Consider the following 21,687-nt stretch of genomic DNA (forward strand, 5'->3'; position numbering starts at 1 on the left):
GTTCACTTATTACAGCACAACTCACGACTGTGCTGTTGCATCAATGTGCCGCTTGGACTAGAAGTAGCTTATAGACCAAGGTCAAAGACGGTGTGCCTACGCAAGCTGCAGGGTTGCCACATCTTGCAAAGAAAAATCAGTCTCATTACTTTATTGTTGCACCTCGTATACGAGTGTAAATAAAGTATAGTCTTGTACAGTATCAGGTCAACCATTCCTGAGATGTGTGGTTAACTGAAACCCAACCACCAAAGAACACCGATATCCATTATCTAGTATTCAAATCCGTGTAAAAATAACTGGCTTTACTACGACTTGAACGCTGGAACTCTCGACTTCCAAACCATCTGATTTGGGAAAACACGTTCACCACTAGACCAACCTGATGGGTAAAATAATGCTCAGCCACACGCATCACATGCAACTGCTGAAGCTCATATTTTTTTACTTTACTAATGTGTATGTTGCAGTCTGTTCAACTAGTGAATAATAAGCAACTCCCCATGGTCCAGTGAGATGAGGGTAATATGTGTGACATGTAATGAAGTGCAGTATAGTACAGACTCGGACTGGCTATTTGCCAGACATGTGTTTAATTGAACCCCAACAACAAACTAATGTTGTACCCAATCTCTATTATTGAAATCCATATAAACTACCTTTCATTAGGATTTGAATCTTGGAACCTTTGACTTCAAAAATTGACTGTTAAACAACTGATTTGTGATGAATTAACCACTAGACTAGCCCAATGAGGCTCATATGAAGTTGAAATTTGAACCTATTCCACACCCATCTTATTCATCAAATTTGGCACCCTGCAATTTTCAGTTCATTCCAGAATTAAAGAGGGGTATTAAGGGCATTTCATTTTTTTTTAGTGTTTTTATTTAAATTTACTTCATTATTTATGTTATAAAAGTTTGTATATACAATTGTATTTACTAGTAGTATCTACATTACATAAAAACACAAAATTATTATGAATATATTTTTATTTAAATGACACTTACCTTGAAATGGCCAGAAATTAAATATTTTTTTTAAAAACTGATTCTTTTTTTCCACTTTCATCTACATCGATGCCACGTCCTATATTTCATTATAAACAGAAACAAATTAAATTAGTTTAATGTAATAATGTTATAGACATATTAAGATTTTATATATGTGAATGAGACATGAGATATTAATCATCCTGAATTCAGCATAGCCATCTTCAAGATAATAAGAATAGTATGCCAGGCTTTACAAAAAAGCCGATTCCTGCAGATGTGTTCACGAGAGTTTGGAATAAGGTGAATTATCGGTTTGACGTCTTCAGGGCTGTAAGTGGTGCTCGTGTTGAGTTACATTAAGAGGTAAAAAAAAAACTTCGATTTTTTACTTTTAAGTAATAAGACAAGTACGGATTTTTAAATCTCTATGTAATAAAGTAAATTCGATTAAAAAGCGTGAAGATATTTTTTTGAGACCCGATATTAAACGAACCGAAATATAGTTAACACTTAACAAATATTAGGCGTGAATTTATGTATGATTATCGAAATAAATGTATTTTATTTAATACGAAGTGCCGGACACGTCGATGAAGTCTTACAAATACAAGATGTATATATGTATTACGGGAAACCGATACCGGGTAATAGTTTCTACATTACAACCGGCAATATTGAACAGTTCAGTTCGCTCGTGCGTATGTGTGCGTGTGTGTGTTGTGTATGTGGGAGGGGTTTACGAGTGTAGTGGAGACTTGTTTGAATCGATAAGGCAGTCGCCGTGTAGACTACCGCTTGACTTGACCGCTATGCTATGTGCTGTGTGTTAGTTTACGCATACGACGTGCCTTCCTTCGTATACATTTCTTAATCCCCACTTCCACACCTTTCATACCAATAATATGTAAATTGAGGGTCAAGATTAGTCAAATAATATCCCGAAAATGTTTTTCAGTTATATTTATTGACCCTTAATAAAACTGTAATTCTATTTTTGATTCAGAAAGCTTTTTTACATTAAAAATTCATTCGATTTATTTTTTAATGAATTTATAATATCTCGTATTAAATTAACTAGTATATTGTCTGTTTTACGTTCACGCTAGCCTTTTATAGCCACTAGTACAGTAAATTTGGCGTTAAAAAAAGCCAACCGTGCATTTTGGATTGGCAGTGTTTTTTTTCATTATGTAGAAGGGTCAAACCTCAATTTAAATTTGAGTTTTCGGAGTGGGCAGCGCTCCCATTTGGCCGCCATTTTGAAATGGGTTTAATCAGTTTTTGGTTTATCTTGAAAACGTTCAACTCGCACAGAAATCTTTTGAGTTTTTTTCGTAAATAATACCTACAACTTTTTTTTGTAACCTTTGCATGTAACTTTTATAATAAAAAAATTATAAATAAAATTAAAATTAAGGGGCGACTGCTTTTAAAGTGTAATTGCTCTTTTTCTATTTATCTTATGAAAAATTTACATCAGAGCTTTTCTTAACGGATAATTTCTCCTACTAACGTTGTAATTTTTTTCCTTTTTTTGAGTTGTTTTAGCACTCTAAAGCGAAACAACTAAAGGGTCAATGAAGTACATAAGTGTATAAAACTTTTATTTATTTTTATTCTATATATACTTTCATATTACATTATTTTCTTATAATTTAGGCGCTTATTTATTAATTATAGATAATAATTTGATTTGTTAATTTTAAATATATTACCGTACATCCTTTAACAGAACCGTCTTCACCTATTTCATGTGACCCGAATAACAGTATCAATGTCGGGGAACCTAAAATTCTTTCCGTAACCAAATTATTAATCGTATCCAGCAAGGTAAATAAAATAAATAAATTTGTTATTCTGATCGATACGTAATAATAAATCGAATAAATAATGTCAGGAATAAGTACATAAGTACGGATAAATAAAAGGAACCGTTTCAACTCTTGCTCCGATGAATCAAGCAAACGGTGGTAAAACCTTGATCAGAGCAGCATCGCAGATACTGTAAAATTTAACAAAAAAAAAAAAGATTCGAATTAAATCCGTTATTAATTATTTTAAATGTAAACAGATGAAATTTTATTAAGGTACTAAGTACGTATATAAAATAGCCGAAATATAACGATAATAATGTTCAGTAGGCGTTATTTGAGGACATTTGTGTACACATTGAATAGAGATTGAAAAAGATTAATCGATTGATTATTTCTGTAAAAGAAAATAATTAAATAAATTTGTAAAATTATTTTCTATGAGCGGTTTGATGATAATTTATTAAAAACTATAATAAAGGCGTAGTAAGGCCTTTTCTTGTAAGCCAAATTATTGTGTCTGTGTAGTTTGAAATGCCTATTTCTGTAGTCGAATGGTAGCGTCTCAGGCTTATCGGTCAAGCACGGCATTTTACATACGCTAGAAAATTCCATTTCCATAATCCCTTATATAAGCTTCAAAACGATAAATTAATGAAGTTATTTGCCGGTCTCCGTGGCGCGAGTGGTAGCGTCTCGGCCTTTCATCCGGAGGTCCCGGGTTCGAATCCCGGTCAGGCATGGCATTTACACGCACGCTACAAATCATTCATCTCATCCTCTGAAACAGTACCTAACGGTGGTCCCGGAGATTAAAAAAAAAGTGGATATTGTTATTTTTTTTGTATAGATTGCACATTCGTAAATATATATTAATATATTTTTAAGTAATTAAATACTTTCTACACGATTGATACTTATGGGCCCGCCCACCGGGTTAGTCTAGTGGTTAACGCGTCTTCCCAAATCAGTTGACTTCCAAAATCAGTTATTTTTACACGGATTTGAATACTAGATCGTGGATACCGGTGTTCTTTGGTGGTTGGGTTTCAATTAACCACAGATCTCAGGAACGGTCGAACTGAGAATGTACAAGACTACACTTCATTTACACTCATACATATCATCCTCATTCATCCTCTGAAGAATTATCTAAACGGTAGTTACCGTAGGCTAAAGAGGAAAAAGAAAGAAAAATACTTACGGGCCCGTTTTTTTTTAATCTTGAAAACTCATTCTGACTTACTGAGGGAGGCTCAGTTTTAAACAAAAATTTTCACGAGCGTAATAAGTATTTAATAATGACAACTAACCTAGTGTCTTATTAGGTCCTTTGAAGCAAAACTGTACGGTTCGTTTTTATTGTAGACCAAAATCAGTTTGATTATCCTTAAAGAATTTTTCATTTAATAAAACATGAAGACAATTTTTTCGTACAGTGTCAAAAATCACCTTAAATCATCTTAGAACCGTATTAAAAAAGTTAGTATAATTTTAAAATTATAAAGTTTGCAGCAGCGGTAGATAAAAAAAAAATGTTATAATAAAACGTTAAAAACATTTTCTTTCATCTTTGAGACCAACCTTGTTGATAGGTGCTGATGTGCTCACCATGTTATCAACCGATGCTACTTCTAAAGCGCTTTATTTGAATGCTGACATGTGTTTTGACTATTAGAATGCGAAGAAAATGTTTTCTCTTATCAATATCTTTACTTATTCTCTCTTTCACAAATCAGCTGATTTCGAAGTCGAGAGTACATCCTCTGAATTAATACCATACAGAAAAAAGAGATGGAAAGTATCTTTACTTATTCCATGCAATTGACCTATTTATCATATTTTCTGAGAAAGTAGTTTACAAATTTTAAAAATAAATCAGGATATAATGTTATCTTCAGGAAAATAGCCATCATTATCCCTCAGAATACAATAACCAATTAAATACAACAATACCCCTCTCTTTTTCTCTTTAGCCTCTACCTTACAGCCGTAAGGTATTACTTCAGAGGATGATATGTATGAATGAAGTGTAGTCTTGTACAATCTTAGGTCGACCGTTCCAGAAATGTGTGGTTAATTGAAACCCGACCGCCAAACCAGTTAAAAGGAATTAAAATCCGTATAAAAGTAACTGCCTTTACTAGAATTTAAACCGTAGAATTTTCACTTCGAAATCAGCTGATTTGAAATGACGAGTTAACCACTAGACAACCCCGGTGGGCAACACCAGAAATGTGTGGTTAATTGAAACCCAACCGTCAAAGAACACCGGTATCCACGATCTAGTATTAAAATCCTTATAAAAGTAACTTCCTTTACTAGAATTTTCACTTCGAAATCAGCTGATTTGAAATGACGAGTTAACCCCACTAGACTACCCCGATGGGCAACACCAGATTGTGTGGTTAATTGAAACCCAACCGCCAAAGAACGCCGGTATCCACGATCTAGTATTAAAATCCTTATAAAAGTAACTGCCTTTACTAGAATTTAAACCGTAGAATTTTGACTTCGAAATCAGCTGATTTGAAATGACGAGTTAACCACTAGACCACCCCGGTGGGCAACACCAGAAATGTGTGGTTAATTGAAACCCAATCGTCAAAGAACACCGGTATCCACGATCTAGTATTAAAATCCTTATAAAAGTAACTTCCTTTACTAGAATTTTCACTTCGAAATCAGCTGATTTGAAATGACGAGTTAACCCCACTAGACTACCCCGATGGGCAACACCAGATTGTGTGGTTAATTGAAACCCAACCGCCAAAGAACGCCGGTATCCACGATCTAGTATTAAAATCCTTATAAAAGTAACTGCCTTTACTAGAATTTAAACCGTAGAATTTTGACTTCGAAATCAGCTGATTTGAAATGACGAGTTAACCACTAGACAACCCCGGTGGGCAACACCAGAAATGTGTGGTTAATTGAAACCCAACCGTCAAAGAACACCGGTATCCACGATCTAGTATTAAAATCCTTATAAAAGTAACTTCCTTTACTAGAATTTTCACTTCGAAATCAGCTGATTTGAAATGACGAGTTAACCACTAGACTACCCCGGTGGGCAACACCAGATTGTGTGGTTAATTGAAACCCAACCGCCAAAGAACGCCGGTATCCACGATCTAGTATTAAAATTCTTATAAAAGTAACTGCCTTTACTAGAATTTAAACCGTAGAATTTTGACTTCGAAATCAGCTGATTTGAAATGACGAGTTAACCACTAGACCACCCCGGTGGGCAACACCAGAAATGTGTGGTTAATTGAAACCCAACCGTCAAAGAACACCGGTATCCTCGATCTAGTATTAAAATCCTTATAAAAGTAACTGTCTTTACTAGAATTTTCACTTCGAAATCAGCTGATTTGAAATGACGAGTTAACCACTAGACTACCCCGGTGGGCAACACCAGATTGTGTGGTTAATTGAAACCCAACCGCCAAAGAACGCCGGTATCCACGATCTAGTATTAAAATTCTTATAAAAGTAACTGCCTTTACTAGAATTTAAACCGTAGAATTTTGACTTCGAAATCAGCTGATTTGAAATGACGAGTTAACCACTAGACCACCCCGGTGGGCAACACCAGAAATGTGTGGTTAATTGAAACCCAATCGTCAAAGAACACCGGTATCCACGATCTAGTATTAAAATCCTTATAAAAGTAACTTCCTTTACTAGAATTTTCACTTCGAAATCAGCTGATTTGAAATGACGAGTTAACCCCACTAGACTACCCCGATGGGCAACACCAGATTGTGTGGTTAATTGAAACCCAACCGCCAAAGAACGCCGGTATCCACGATCTAGTATTAAAATCCTTATAAAAGTAACTGCCTTTACTAGAATTTAAACCGTAGAATTTTGACTTCGAAATCAGCTGATTTGAAATGACGAGTTAACCACTAGACAACCCCGGTGGGCAACACCAGAAATGTGTGGTTAATTGAAACCCAACCGTCAAAGAACACCGGTATCCACGATCTAGTATTAAAATCCTTATAAAAGTAACTTCCTTTACTAGAATTTTCACTTCGAAATCAGCTGATTTGAAATGACGAGTTAACCACTAGACTACCCCGGTGGGCAACACCAGATTGTGTGGTTAATTGAAACCCAACCGCCAAAGAACGCCGGTATCCACGATCTAGTATTAAAATTCTTATAAAAGTAACTGCCTTTACTAGAATTTAAACCGTAGAATTTTGACTTCGAAATCAGCTGATTTGAAATGACGAGTTAACCACTAGACCACCCCGGTGGGCAACACCAGAAATGTGTGGTTAATTGAAACCCAACCGTCAAAGAACACCGGTATCCACGATCTAGTATTAAAATCCTTATAAAAGTAACTTCCTTTACTAGAATTTTCACTTCGAAATCAGCTGATTTGAAATGACGAGTTAACCACTAGACTACCCCGGTGGGCAACACCAGATTGTGTGGTTAATTGAAACCCAACCGCCAAAGAACGCCGGTATCCACGATCTAGTATTAAAATCCTTATAAAAGTAACTGCCTTTACTAGAATTTAAACCGTAGAATTTTGACTTCGAAATCAGCTGATTTGAAATGACGAGTTAACCACTAGACTACCTTGGTGGGCAACACCAGAATTGTGTGGTTAATTTGAAACCCAACCGCCAAAGAACACCGGTATCCTCGATCTAGTATTAAAATCCTTATAAAAGTAACTGTCTTTACTAGAATTTTCACTTCGAAATCAGCTGATTTGAAATGACGAGTTAACCACTAGACTACCCCGGTGGGCAACACCAGATTGTGTGGTTAATTGAAACCCAACCGCCAAAGAACGCCGGTATCCACGATCTAGTATTAAAATTCTTATAAAAGTAACTGCCTTTACTAGAATTTAAACCGTAGAATTTTCACTTCGAAATCAGCTGATTTGAAATGACGAGTTAACCACTAGACCACCCCGGTAGGCAACAAAGTTCATGGATCTCGCTGATTTCCATGGCTGAGTAGGTAGCGTACCATCATTTCAACAACACCCCTGAATTATATTACCTAAACTGTTTTGATTGTTCATTGTTGTATATAAAACAGGATGGATTTTTAAAAAACTGAACGGTTAAAAGTACCACGCAGTAACAGGGAGCCAACAGTTTTAAGGTTTCATAATATCACCGCAGACCATCGTAGACAACAAAAAACAGCAAAGAAGTTATAAAATTTTATCTGTTATTTTTGTTGAGGGATTTTCCATTTAGAAGAAGCAAAGCTGGGAAATCAGAATCGACCTTCACAGCCCAGTCTCTTAAAATAATTTATTTCTTTATATTAAGTTGAAAATTAGGCTATCTGGGGTAGAAGGATGGACCCGAACCTAACATAACCTTACAATTTTCATTCATTAAAAATTATTGCTTGCTGCAGTTAAAATATCTTGTAATTATATATGTATTTATAAAAATAATTCACCGAATTTTATTGTATTCTCTAAATTAAACAAAAATATCTGTGTTTCCAGTTATCAGTCGACCAAATTTTTATCCTTCAGCTATTATTAGTTACTTTATTATTAAGTTATAATTTGTTGTCATTTAGTATTAATTAAATGATTTCAGGAAGTCTACCTAAACTTAGCTTGAGATGGCCTACAGAAATTTTTCTTGTAATTATCTTCTATCCATTTTTGATCGAATGAATTCATTATTTTGATAAAGATTTACACATTTTTAGCTTTCATCTAGAAGATCCTGGAATCAAATCCTTGTCTGGTCCTTGGCATTTTTTAGGTTTTGCAAGATTCATTGCTGTTTATAAAATAGGCTATAACTGGGAATCAACGTGTAGAACATTTTAATGCAAGTTAATTGAAACAAGATTATTTTTGTAATATAAATGATTTACTTCTTTACGGTAACAAAACGAATAAAATAACTTATGAATTTATATAATCATCCTTTATATTTAATTAACATTTTGATGCTGTTGGGCATCGAGTTGAAAAATAATTTACATTTTATGAATCTCTGTATCGTGGATCTGCACCTGTGTAAATGATGAAATGATCTTCTAAAGAGAACATGCTCGCCCACCGGGTTGGTCTAGTGGTGTTCCCAAATCAGCTGATTTGGAAGTTGAGAGTTCCAGCGTTCTGGAAGTCTTAGTAAAGTCAATTATTTTTACACCGATTTGAATACAAGATCGTGGATACCCGGTGTTCTCTTTGGTGGTTGGGTTCGATTAACCACACATCTCAGGAATGGTCGAACTGAGACTGTACAAGAATACACTTCATTTGCACTCATACATATCATCATCCTTATTCATCCTCTGAAGTATTATCTGAAAGGTAATTACCGGAGGCTAAACAGGAAAAAAAGAAAGAGAACATGTTCAGGTTCTTATACATGGCGCAGATTTTTATTGGAATTCACAGTCTGACGAATCCCAGACCTGTTAAATACCTTACGAGCTCTCTCTGAAGCACAACAGATCCATTGAGCTGAAGTTTTGTTAATTATGAACGCATTCTTCTTGAGTCCAAACTGTATATTTTGTAGTCGATTCTAGTTGTTAGTTTTTTTTTTCAACATTGCCATTGTTAAAAGTTGTTTTTTTATTAGTTTATGAGTCCTCCAACAAACCATTTAGTCATATTCTTTAATTCTGGTCTCTAAATTTTTTGAAACTCACACCTGTTTTATGGAGGATCTACCGTACTTTTTCTTATTAAAAATGGATCATCTCGTGAATTGGTTGTTTTTTTCTTTTGCTAGGTGGTACTAAACCGATTTCATTTTTCAATTTAATGATTCTGTTAACTGCACTTAACTTCATCTTCCATCTAGCCTATATACTTCATCTTGTAAAAGAAGTGTTTTTATATAAAATTATTACAGCAGCCTTCATCCTAGGTGTTACATCTGTTGATAAAAATGTTCTGATTTAACAAGTAAGTTACGGCGCGCCATTCAAAATCAGTGACATGGGCGTCATCCTGTTGCACGTCCACATGTTGCGGGTCCGACACATGATTTACTGAGAACATTTGGATGGGAAATTTATGATCCCACCAAATAGTCCTTTCTTAGCTCCTTCTGATTATCTTTTGTTTGGGAAATTGAAATAATTTTTGACTGGTAAGCAATTCACGGGTAACGATGAACTTAAAAATGTTGTTAATCAGTGGCTAAATGGACTGGCAGCAGAAGAATACGATGAGGGTATATTGAAGCTGGTGTATCACTACGATAAATGTCTTTAATTCATGTGGCAATTATATAGAGAAGTACTATAAGATATGTAGTTTAAAGAGAAATAAAAAATATTTATAAAGTTTTTAGAATAAATTACAATGAAATTACTTACAATGAAATGGTCTTTACTTTACAGATAACCTCTTGTATATTGTCCTGCAGTGCCTTTACTCATAATTAAAAATCATATTTATTTATTGTTTGCAGTCTGTATGATAAACAACAATTGCAGCAGCAACAAGAAAGTAATAAGATTAACACCATACCGCATATCACTGGACAATTGAATAATGATCTCTACGCTGTACCAGTTAAAAGAAGATCACCACCTCCTTCACCAAAACTGCCTGAATCCGCTCCTGTTGAATCTACATCACCTATCGACGATGATGACGAGGAGGAAGATCTACCAGCCGGTTGGGAAAAACATGAAGGTAATTAATTTACGGATTATTAGTATGCTAAAATATTATTAAATGTATGTACTATACACCAGTATTTGAACAGAAACATTTAAATGAAACGGTTTTTAAATTTCACATCCCTTAGGTTTAATCATACCATTTTCATATTTCTGCCACAAAACAGCACCTTTAAGGATCAATTACATTTCATTCTGATAATAATCTTTGTTATTACTTTTTATTATTTTATAATTTGGTTTGTTGTACCCTGGTTAAATTTTTTATTTTCACCTGTATAATCACTTAGAATCATACACTGGACCTTGATGTCAACTTATTGATCAGCTAAACTTTATTCCCCAGTATGATAGCAAATGTTGTGAAATAAAAAAATTGAATGTTTCAATAATTCATTGTATTATTACTACTTTTTTCACAGTGAAAGTAAATGCATTAATAAGCCATATGCATTTAGGTGAAGGAAGTAAAGAAACTTGTAGATCATTTCAGTCAAACAATATCAAGTTTCCACAAACTTAAAATGTGAACATAATGGCAAAAAAAAAAAAAGGTTAAATTATACGTATTGTGTAATCTTTACACCAGCAATTACTAAAAATATTATCTAATTATCCACATTTGTGAGATAAATAGAAACAAACTTTGGAAATGCATACCACAATATCAACCTTGCTTAAGTAGAGTTCAATATTGAAAGTTTCAATCAAATTGTTGCATAAAAAATATTTATATTTAGTTGCAGTTTCAGAAAATTCACCCCAAAAAAGAGTAATCATATCCATCTAGATAAATACAAGGGACGACTGAAATATATTTTAAAGCAGTGATGAGATCTTTGAATTTCATTTTGTCATGTTTTTTTAAGAATTGTAAATCAGCCTTCAAAGGTTAAATATTTTTTACTTTCTAGCGCTGTACAAAACACTGTTTGTTTCTGTACATTTATCAGCATGAATTACATAAATTTATTCGAATTGTTTGTCACTCCTTTTTTTTTTTACATAAAATATAGATAAATTTTCATTTATTTAGTTTTACAGTTTAGAGGACACTGTTGTATTTCATTTTAGTAAAAGTACTATACTGAAAGCAAAATATAGCTACAATATGTATATTTTAGTATAAATTTTTCAGTATTTCATCTTTTAAAGTGAAGGTTTGTTTTTATATAGAGAATAATTAATTTAATTAAATAATTCTTAGATGTTGCTCATTGATTTTATAATATGTATGTTACAGATAACGATGGACCTTATTACTGGCATATTAAAAGTGGAACTATTCAAAGGAATCCTCCAGAATCTACATTAAATGAACCGAGGACACCTCTAGTCAAAGATGCTGAAAATGTGATTAATTACAATATTTTAAACTATTAATAAAATTAATTACAAAATAAAATATTGTATTCTAAAATATTATCTTTTTATCAATCAATCCTGTCATTTACTGATGTCAATTAGAAGAGGAAGTAAAAGATAAGTGGGCTGGACAATATTGTAGTGTTCATTCACATATAAATGTGTAGGCGTTGACAGGTAAATGCATTTATAAAAGGAAACAAGCTCTCATCAAAGTATAAAGTAGTTTAAACGTATACCGGTGATAATGTCTTTATAAATAATGTTGCTTTCTCTAATCAAATCAGATGAAACAACCTGAGTTAAAAGTAGAATTAGGTGCGATTATAAAAAATAAAAACAGTACTTATAAGTCTGTATCTACATTTTGTATAGATGTTATTTTATAATAAGAATCTAAAAGGTCATAAAAAATTGATGGAGACTCTGGCAATCTGACAACAAGTAGACTTGGACCTTCTTATAGTAATATTTTAGGGAAATATCATTTGTAAAAAAAAAAATTACCTGGGGAAACGACCTCGGTATGGTTGATCAAATACAACTTTTTTGCCTTTAGCCTAATTTAATATCAATTGTTATACAAATCTGTTTTCCAGTAGGATTTTGTTTTGTGTTGTAATTCCAAATCATTAGTACTTTTTTGTAAGTATTTTTTTTTTTCTGTAAACCTAATTCAACTCATTGTGAGTTCGGATAAGGATATGTTATCATGTATGTCATGTTCCATGAGATGATCCTTACTGAACAATAAAGGAGTATTTAAAACATTAATCATATCAAAATCTATTATATTGAAGTATACATAAAAAAAAATTATGAAGAATTTTGTTCAATCTGTAAATTAAAAATATAAATAAAATAACATTTAGTCTATATAAATAACATTTTTCAGTCTAGGGGACAGGGTGGTACATATTTCATGGATCCCTTATCTCAACATTTTAATAAAAGTGTAGGAAAATTTGTTCGTATACATAATTTAATACCCCTTAGGTAGCTAACATATTTTCTTATGGTTGTCGACCTTATTCAAACCCCCATAAAGAGATGGAAGCAAAAAACTCTTTTTTTTCTTTTTTGTTATTTCTGAATTTTTCTTGAAGTTGGATTAGATAATTCCATTATATTAATATGTATCACTTTGATGATGTATTTGGGCGATTTCAATCAAGAGTGGGGTTAATAACCTGAATTTGAACAATTGGGATCATAAACAAGAATGTGTAATATAATTAGTCAAATAGTCCGTCCAACCAAATTACACTTAGAGAAAAAAAAATTGTTACTTGGATTTTTATAAGTGGAAATGGTAAAGGGGCTTATAATAAACATAAAAAAATAAATTCGTGAGCAAAGGTGGTGGAGGGGCAATTTGGGTGGGTTGGGATTGAAAAAAAAATTTTTCAATGCAAAAGTTGTAGATCATGCAAAAATCTACAACTTTTGTAGAGGTCAGTTTTTAACATAACCGCAAAATTTCTGAGAAAAATCTTTATTTTTTTTCGTTTTTATTTTTCATTTCCTCAAAAATAATTTAATTTTGATGAAATTTTGTGACAATGTACCTTTCTGTGTCTTAAATAACCACAAATTTTTTTGATGTCAACTTTCACCAGAAATCTCAATAATACCCATTTTTCACCTCTTTTCAACCCCCAGCAAATTAACCCTCCACCATCCCTGCATTTATTTTTTTTACATTTGCTATAAACCCCTTTACCATTTCCACTTATAAAAGTCCAGGTAAATTTTTTTTTTCTCTAAATGAGTTATTTTTATCCAGTTGTTGGTTGATGCGAGCATGTACTCCACTAGTTCTTCCGAATTGAAACCTGTTATGCCTGCCTTCATGCACTGATCATCCACTCAGTGCGGTGGAATAAAGTGTGCTTAGCAGTATCATCCAGTTTGCTATACATGCATCGGGGAGGATTATGCCAGCCAATTCGGTGTAGATTTGCTTCAAAATTACCATGTGCTGTAAACAGCTGCATGGTCTGATGGTTGGTCTCCCTGTGTCTTCTACCATACCATACTATCCAGGTTGGAGACCAATCTCTTGGTCCACACCGATGTCAACCCTATCTGCAGGTCCACTGGAGGGAACGCTGCTAGAATACAAGCCGAATCATAAGAAACTGTTCTATAAGCAGAAATGACATCCAGTAGCGTCATACAGTGTTGGTTTGTTTGGCATTTCTCCTACCACCACCCCATTTGGTCGCCCTAAAGCATAAGAATGTCTGTGCCACAAACAGCAACTGAGCCTTGAACAGTTTAGTGACTGACCAGTCTCCTAACATAGCTCCTAGAGCTTACCTAGCAGTGTGAGCAAACTAAGCACTGTGCCACACACTACCAGCTTACATGTCTCAACCGCTCACTTGTCATATGGTGTATCTGCCTCAACCTGATCAGATTCCTCTGAACGTTTATTGCTGGTGTCCAAACAGAGGCAGCATATACAATATTGCTGAAGTAACTGCAATTATTATTAGTATTCTCTTAGCAACTCTCAGTGACTGTGACGTCATTAGCAGGTTAAGAGCCTTCAACATCCTTTCAGCCCTTTCACCACAGTTCGTTCTTGACATGCTCGCTGAAATGGTAAGCTTCATCTATTTTAATGCCCAGATATTTAATGGTACTCTTAATTCGAAATAGTTGCCCACACAATCTAAGATTTATAGATTTGATGCACCAACTGCCAGCCAAAATTGTATATTTGCATTTCTCCGGCAGAAACATGAGGCCATGGTCATCTACCCATGTGTTTATGGCTACTACTGCAGCATTTCCACTCACCTCCAACTCCTGCTCAGTTTGGCTTCTAACAAGAACGTTCGCATATGCTTAGGTATTCCCATATTTGTTGTAGCAAATAGAGATTGATGCCTTCTCCCCGAAGGGTCGTCATTACTGCATCCCATGGTAAAGTCCCAATTGAGTTTTTGACATCAAGTAGTGTGAACATGGGAATACCTCCATGCTCCGCCACAAACCACGGAAGCCCAGTTGATTACCTTCGATATTGCCTGTTCGCGCCAGAACCCAAATTGGTTGGCATGGATGCCAGTGCCCACCACCAACTCCTCCACAAGACGAGATGCTAGCATTCGCTCTAATATCTTGCCCATGTTGTTAATGAGACAGAGAGGGCAAAACTGTACAGGTGCATCCTCCCTCCTGGCATTCGGGAGAAGGACCTGATGGGACTCCTGCCAGCAGTTCAGGAATTTTGGTTTTCCAGGCCGTAGGTGACAACATCTGCCATCTCTCGAGGCACTTTTCTAAGCAGACCCTTAAGTACAGCAGCAGGAATCCCATTGGGACCTGAGGTTTGCTAATCTCAGTCTGAGAATTGCTGCCGAAACCTCGTCCAGTGTAAACCACTTTCTATCACAGTCAATAATCTTGGAGACTTCCTGCTCCAGACAAGAAAAAATCCTGATTATCTGCCAGTCATGTCTTCCTCCGTGAGGATGGGCAGACACCTTCCAAGCCTCTTCATCACAATCTGATATGCCTGTCCCCACGGGTCATTATCCAGGTCGTGCAAAGCTTTCTCCAGCTCTCCTTAGCTTGTTTAACATCTTAATTCAGATCTCTCTGATTAACCAGGTAATACTGTGCTGTGGCTTCATAAGCCTCTCCATTCGGCCTGCGTCTTTGCATCTGCCATCTGCTATGCTGAAGGACCTGGCACATCTCAGTAATTTTCAGTGACCATCAGTATGCGGGCTTGTACCTCCTATCGCAAACCAAGTCATCTCCCAACAAATAACTTCTTGAAGAAAATCAGGTGTAAGCCGATTATCATTGGCAATCCTGGAGACATTATCTATCACAATCTCGGTTTGTCACTGTGAGAGCCTAGTTGGCAACATTTTATCTACAGTTAAGAAAGAGGCATCTTTTATCTTGAGATATGTACCCAGGTGATCACTGGTGGTCTCATAGAATACCTTCCAGATCATGGTCCCACCGGCTGTCCAAAATCGTGAGGTCTTGGACTGAAGAATGACCCCTGGCCATAATATAGGGGTAGCATCTTTAACACAGTATAAACCTGTGGAAAGTAAGAAGTCCGCCAGAATCTCTCCTCGTCTGTTTGCATACAAGCTGCCCGCCATAACTGCCTTACAGTTAAAACCGCTTTAAGAATGGCTCTCTTAGCAGACCTGATGAAGGTTCTGTGTAGCCTGGTTATGAAATCACCATACTCCTGTAGATCACAATTTGAAGAAATATAGGCCCCCATGATGACGGTGTCAGCCATCTCGATCGCTACTATGCTCTGCTCACAAGCCAATAGTTGCCAACCCAGTCATCCACTAATGTTCTTGGTGGCTATGTCTGTTGGCATCAGCGCATCAGTCACCCCTCGCAGCTGCGTATTTGTTGGGTGGTTCTATAGTTCTAGTACATCCACCCCTTGTTTTCTTGCCAGCTCCACCACTAGGTCGTGGGAGAGCAAGCAATGATTGGCATTTGTGAGGATTAACTTAATCATCACAAGAGTCGCATGTCCTGCCTCCGGTGCAAGTTCAAAGCTGCTGCAATCTAGACATTTCTTCGGTTCCCTGCATTCTTTAATCTTATGGCCTTTGCTGCCGCAGTTAAAACATAGGTCAGTTCTTTTGGGCTCGTGGCACTCAGCATTTCTGTGCCTGGAACCCCAACATCTAAAACATCTATATGCATCATCTCGTATGTAGGCCCTGCAAAGAACCCACCCGATTCTGATACGCCCCACAACTAGTTTAAGGGTCGATCGAAAAGAGGTGACAACAGTCGCGTTCCTAGTTTCACCGAAAGCAGGCCGCATGGATGTGTGTTTATACTCTTCATTTTCATCAATTAGATCCACTGTGGATTTCTTTGCTTCTGCCTCAGTGGTGTCCACATCAATGTATACCACTGCTCGTCTATCTTCTTGGGACCTCAGATCGACTTGGAGTCCTACGGCTCTATCCCTCATCATGGTCATAAACTGCTCGACCTTAGTCGAGCCCTTGATTTGTACGTACAACTCATCAATTCTGTCTCAATGCAATGAAAGAACATCCCCAGCTTCCTGCTTTGTAACTGAGGTCTTCATAGTTTGCAACAAGTCTGCATAAGACTTACCAGCTGCACACACGACAACAGTGCGACTGTCTTCCACAGATGGTGTGGAAAATTTGGCACCAGCCACTCCCGGTCACTGCTGATTCATTGCCGACGCTGATTTTTGTACAACAACTGAGATTGGCTCAGAGCTCTTCCAGAACAAAAACATCAGAATTTTCTTGATCGGGCCACCAGGAAGAGTGAAAACCGGTAATGGAGACTTCAGTAAGACACAGCCCTCAGAATTGACAAAGAGAAAGAGTCACACTGTCCCAGAGAGGAGTCATAGTGAATTTTATAACTACATATTGTGAGGGAGACAGAGTCCTCAACCATTACAGAAGACATATCTCTAGGTAGAATATATTCTCTGTCTATTAAAAAAATATGTAGAGAATATTCTCTATGTCTAAAAATGTTTTTTTTTTTTAATTCTTTTTATGAATAGTTATATTTTATTACAGGCATTAACAAATTACCAACAGACTGGTGTCGTGAGCCTCGTTACTAGATCGAATACTAGTTCAGCTCTTGAAGAACTTGATGGGAAAAAAAAAGAAGAGCGTAAAGAAGAACTGGCATTAAAGTAGGTTTTTTTATTAAATGTGTTAGTAGTTTTTAAATTAAAATAATTAACGTATTGTTCCACCAATTAACACTATCAAATAATGTTTGAGTAAAGCACAAATTGTTTGTTGATTTTATTCATTTCTGTAGTAAATGATATTAACTAGTTCTTCTATGATTAGTAGATTGTTCTCCTTTTGTACTGAACATAAATAGTGATTACTATACCTGTGCCAATTCTTGAGTCCTCTTGTCTGATAGAGCAGGAAGGAAATACAATTGAATTCATCATGCATTTTTTAATATCTCAATTCTGGAAAACATTAATCATCAGTAATATAGAAGTATTTATTATTTAATTCTATTTGTTGTGTATCATACTGTATTGATTGGTATGTAAATGCTCTTTATATTTTTATGTTGCATTATTAATTTTAGATGAACATTTTATTTTTTTATTAATGTAAATTGTATGTTTTTGTTATTATTACATTTTAATTTAAAATATCTTCTTGGAAAAGTAACAAGATAATTCATTCTGAAGAGCGTGAAATTATTGTCATCAGTTATAAAAAATGTGATAAATCAAGAAAAGTAGCACATTACCTTGCATTCAAAATGTTACAAAAAGAAAACACATTATTCCAGCATTTATTGTCAACATTTAAGAAATACACAGAGAAAAAACATGTCCCAACCAACATTTTAGTATGCTGCTTAAAGTTTACATTTTTAATTGTAATAAACAGTATACTAATTTAAACTATCTAGACTGTAGAATATTTTGTTTTATTTTTAATATAGAATAATTTGAAAAACTGTTAGAAATTAATGAAATATGTTAAGACTATGTTCAGGTAGAAGTAATGTGAGATGTATTTTAGTGTAAATGTTTTTTAAATGAACAGTGTAGCAAGACTGTGTTGACTCTTGAAGTGTGAAAATTTGATAACACATATTCCTCACAAGGCTGAAGTACTGGCATGGAGATTGTACTGAGTGACCAGGAAGTCACTGTACCCCCTGAAGTCAAAACTAAAAATTTGTAATGAATTATAAATAAAAAATATGCAATATAATAATGAATTATTTTATTTACTCACTTGAGATACATAGTATTAATTTTAATGGGCCAGTAGGTCTTTGTGTATGCTCTTATGTTGCACTCACAATTCTATATGTTGCCATTTTCTCTATGATATATGCGATAGAGTATTTCTAATGTTAGGTTACAGAAGGCATCCCTGACAGCATCACACTTGTCTGATATGGTGAGATCAGGACTTCATGGTGGCCATGATAACAGAGCTAGTGATCCTGGATACCGGGCCAATCTGATGTCCTGGAAATTTTTCATTCAGAAACGCATAGAGCAAAATGTGCAGGTGCTCTATCCTGCTACAACCATACTCATTCCATGAGATTCTTCTCTTGAAGCTGTGATTGGTATTAACTGTGCCTCCAACATCTCTAAATAAATTTGTGCATTCACTGGTCCATCAAAAAATAAGGACCAAACAAATGACGAGCTGTCATTCCAGCCTGTATCATGATGTGTGGTAGATTTCTTCTTGACTCTATCACGTAATAAGGATTTTCTTTTGCCCAAATGTGTGCCAGAAATGTGTTTTCTGGCACACAAACTGCGATAGATTGCACATTTATCAGTAAAAATCACCTTTCCATGGTGCGCTGCAGCAGGAAATTTTTCTAATAAAGCCCAGCAGGATGCAGAGTGACATTCCATGTCTGCATCTAACAGTTAATTGATGAACATTAGACAAAATAGCCTAACTTTCGAGTCTTTTATATGGTCTTGCATTGTCATCTGTGGTGTATGAAGTTCAGCTGACCGTTGGAAACTGCAACAGCAGCACATGTTTCTAACCATGTTAACTTTCGTCCACTCCGTGGCCTACCTTTAACACTTCCTAATTCAAACACACGTTTTTCCCAAGCCAGCATTGTTGCTTTTCATGGTGGCAGCTTATTAAATCATTGCCAAAACATATCACTAATTAGCTTCATTGTTTGATTCGTATGTTGTCGTTCATGAACCTATACACTTATCACTAACCGCTCCTCAATGCTGTAACTACTTGTGTCAGCCATTTTAGTACAACTGTCTTACTCAGAGTGTGTGACGTAAAAAACTGTTACCAATCAACCTCAACGTAAATACGTACATTCCAAATACATATCCTAACTGATATTTTTCATTAACTTTATGGGTACAGTGACTTCCCAGCCACTCTGAACTGTAGTGTATAAGAAACAAATCTGGAATTGGTGGGTGATGTTACAATTACAAGTAAATCTTTGTTAGGAGCAAACTGTTACTGGCTCTGCAATGGAAATTTCCCCTCACCTACATCTCTCCATTAAGTCAAAGAAAAATAGTAGCCTCCATTTTTAAATGGAAAATTTCATGTAAAATTTTTACACGTACTTTGTTCTGTCTAATAACAAGGAAGCTTTCTAAAACATTTTATAAAAATTGAAAAACATATTTTGTCATAACTATGTCACATATTGACAGACTAATTGCCGGAAAGTTAAAATAGAATCTCACTGTTTGATCGGTAAATAAACTTAGCATCCAAACATTACTAACCAAATATGTCTCATTCTGCTTCTTAAATTTCTATTAAAGTACCATTACATACATGAAAACATTTTGTTTCAGGAGAAAGCTTTTTTAGAACAGGAGTACCTCAGTTGACAAAAAAAGTTTTAATTTGTACAGTCTTTAATCTTTGCTAAATAAATTTGCAAAAAACTATTTAATGGAGTAACATGTTTTACTGAAGCCATCACTTTGTTACACTTATCAGTGTTACCAAACTTCAACTTCATATCATTAGCTTTCTTTTTTGTATAGTTGTATTAAAAATAACTCTACCAACCAGTATTCATTAAAAGTATTAATGCTACATGATATCGCCAGTGTAAAAAGTATATCATTGCTGTAGTAAGAATATGGACACATCAGTGTTAGCAAAAGTTTAAGCTGGAACAAGAATCTCATATCAGTGTGTGATGTGTAACCACTTTCTTACCATCTTGTTATGGTCTCAGGCCTAGTAATTTTTTTATGGCCAAATACAGACCATATTAACGATATCTTATTCCAATGTTTTCTTTGCATTTCTGATGTTCTAATTCTTAATCTTTGACAGTATTCTTCTGTGATGTTTCTTTTCTTTCTTTCAAATTTTCGGAATTCAAAATTATAAACCTTTTTCTAAATAAATCTCTTTAAAATAACATCATCAGAAATATTTAATTCTTCCAGAATTTTTTCAATTTATAAGAGCCAGTTCAGTTTAATTATTTGCTGCTATAAAAGTCAAAATTTTTTTATTAATTCATTATTATTCATTCAGAAAATGTTTCTGTAAAACATAATCTTTGCTTTTTAATACTTAGTTAAATATTTTTGTTTTTGTAAACTTCATCGTTAGATTTTAATAATCAAATCCCATCTTTGATTTTTTTGCTTAGGATTTTTCTTTCTATTTTTTTTCATAATTTTTTCTATTTGTCCGGCTTTATGTAGAGTTAAACATTCAGATGCAAACAAAGTTTCTGGCTTTTTCACAGAGTTATTCCTTAATTTTATGTTAATTGATATAAATCTTTTGTTATAAATACAATGTGCTAGCTTGGATGCATTTTCCATTTTATTTGCCTAAATTTCATCAGCTTTTTTGATTATGTTGAATTATTTCTCATTGGTAATTAAAACTGTTAACTTTTTTCCATTTTCTGTTAAAAAAGTGGTAAATTTTGTTTGTTAAAGAAAAATTCAGTTTTTTCAATAACATCTGTAATGCTGTTTATTCATGAGTAAAATAGATTTTAAAATCTGTTTTATTTTTATTAAATCTTAGATTTCCAAATTTTCATGGTTTCGTCTAAAATTATGTTAAAGAGAAGTAGAGCTCCATCTCCTTGTCTTAATCCTGTAAACACTTTCTCCCATAAATTTTACTCTTGAAAATTTGTCGGTAATTTGAAATAAATTTTTTAAATCCTAAACAACATTATTGAAAACTTCTGTATAAATTATTGTTCTATACAAAATCTTCTTCGTAGATGCTTAACAGCAATTAATTAGCTAAATGTTCCAAACCTTTTTATTTGATTTATTGATCGTCGTGATAAAA

At 34.6% G+C, this 21,687-nt stretch overlaps 1 protein-coding gene across 1 annotated transcript in view; it reads left to right on the forward strand.

Moving 5' to 3' along the window:
- LOC142332136 (protein Fe65 homolog) overlaps positions 1–21,687 on the forward strand; it is a 211,097-nt gene that overhangs the window by 125,955 nt on the left and 63,455 nt on the right. Inside the window, exons 5-7 of the mRNA XM_075378391.1 lie at positions 10,258–10,484; positions 11,715–11,824; positions 17,416–17,537. Of these exons, the coding sequence (XP_075234506.1) occupies positions 10,258–10,484; positions 11,715–11,824; positions 17,416–17,537 (459 nt within the window). The remainder of the gene's footprint in view (positions 1–10,257; positions 10,485–11,714; positions 11,825–17,415; positions 17,538–21,687) is intronic.

Source organism: Lycorma delicatula, chromosome 11, assembly GCF_047948215.1.
Source record: "Lycorma delicatula isolate Av1 chromosome 11, ASM4794821v1, whole genome shotgun sequence".
Taxonomy (NCBI): domain Eukaryota; kingdom Metazoa; phylum Arthropoda; class Insecta; order Hemiptera; family Fulgoridae; genus Lycorma; species Lycorma delicatula.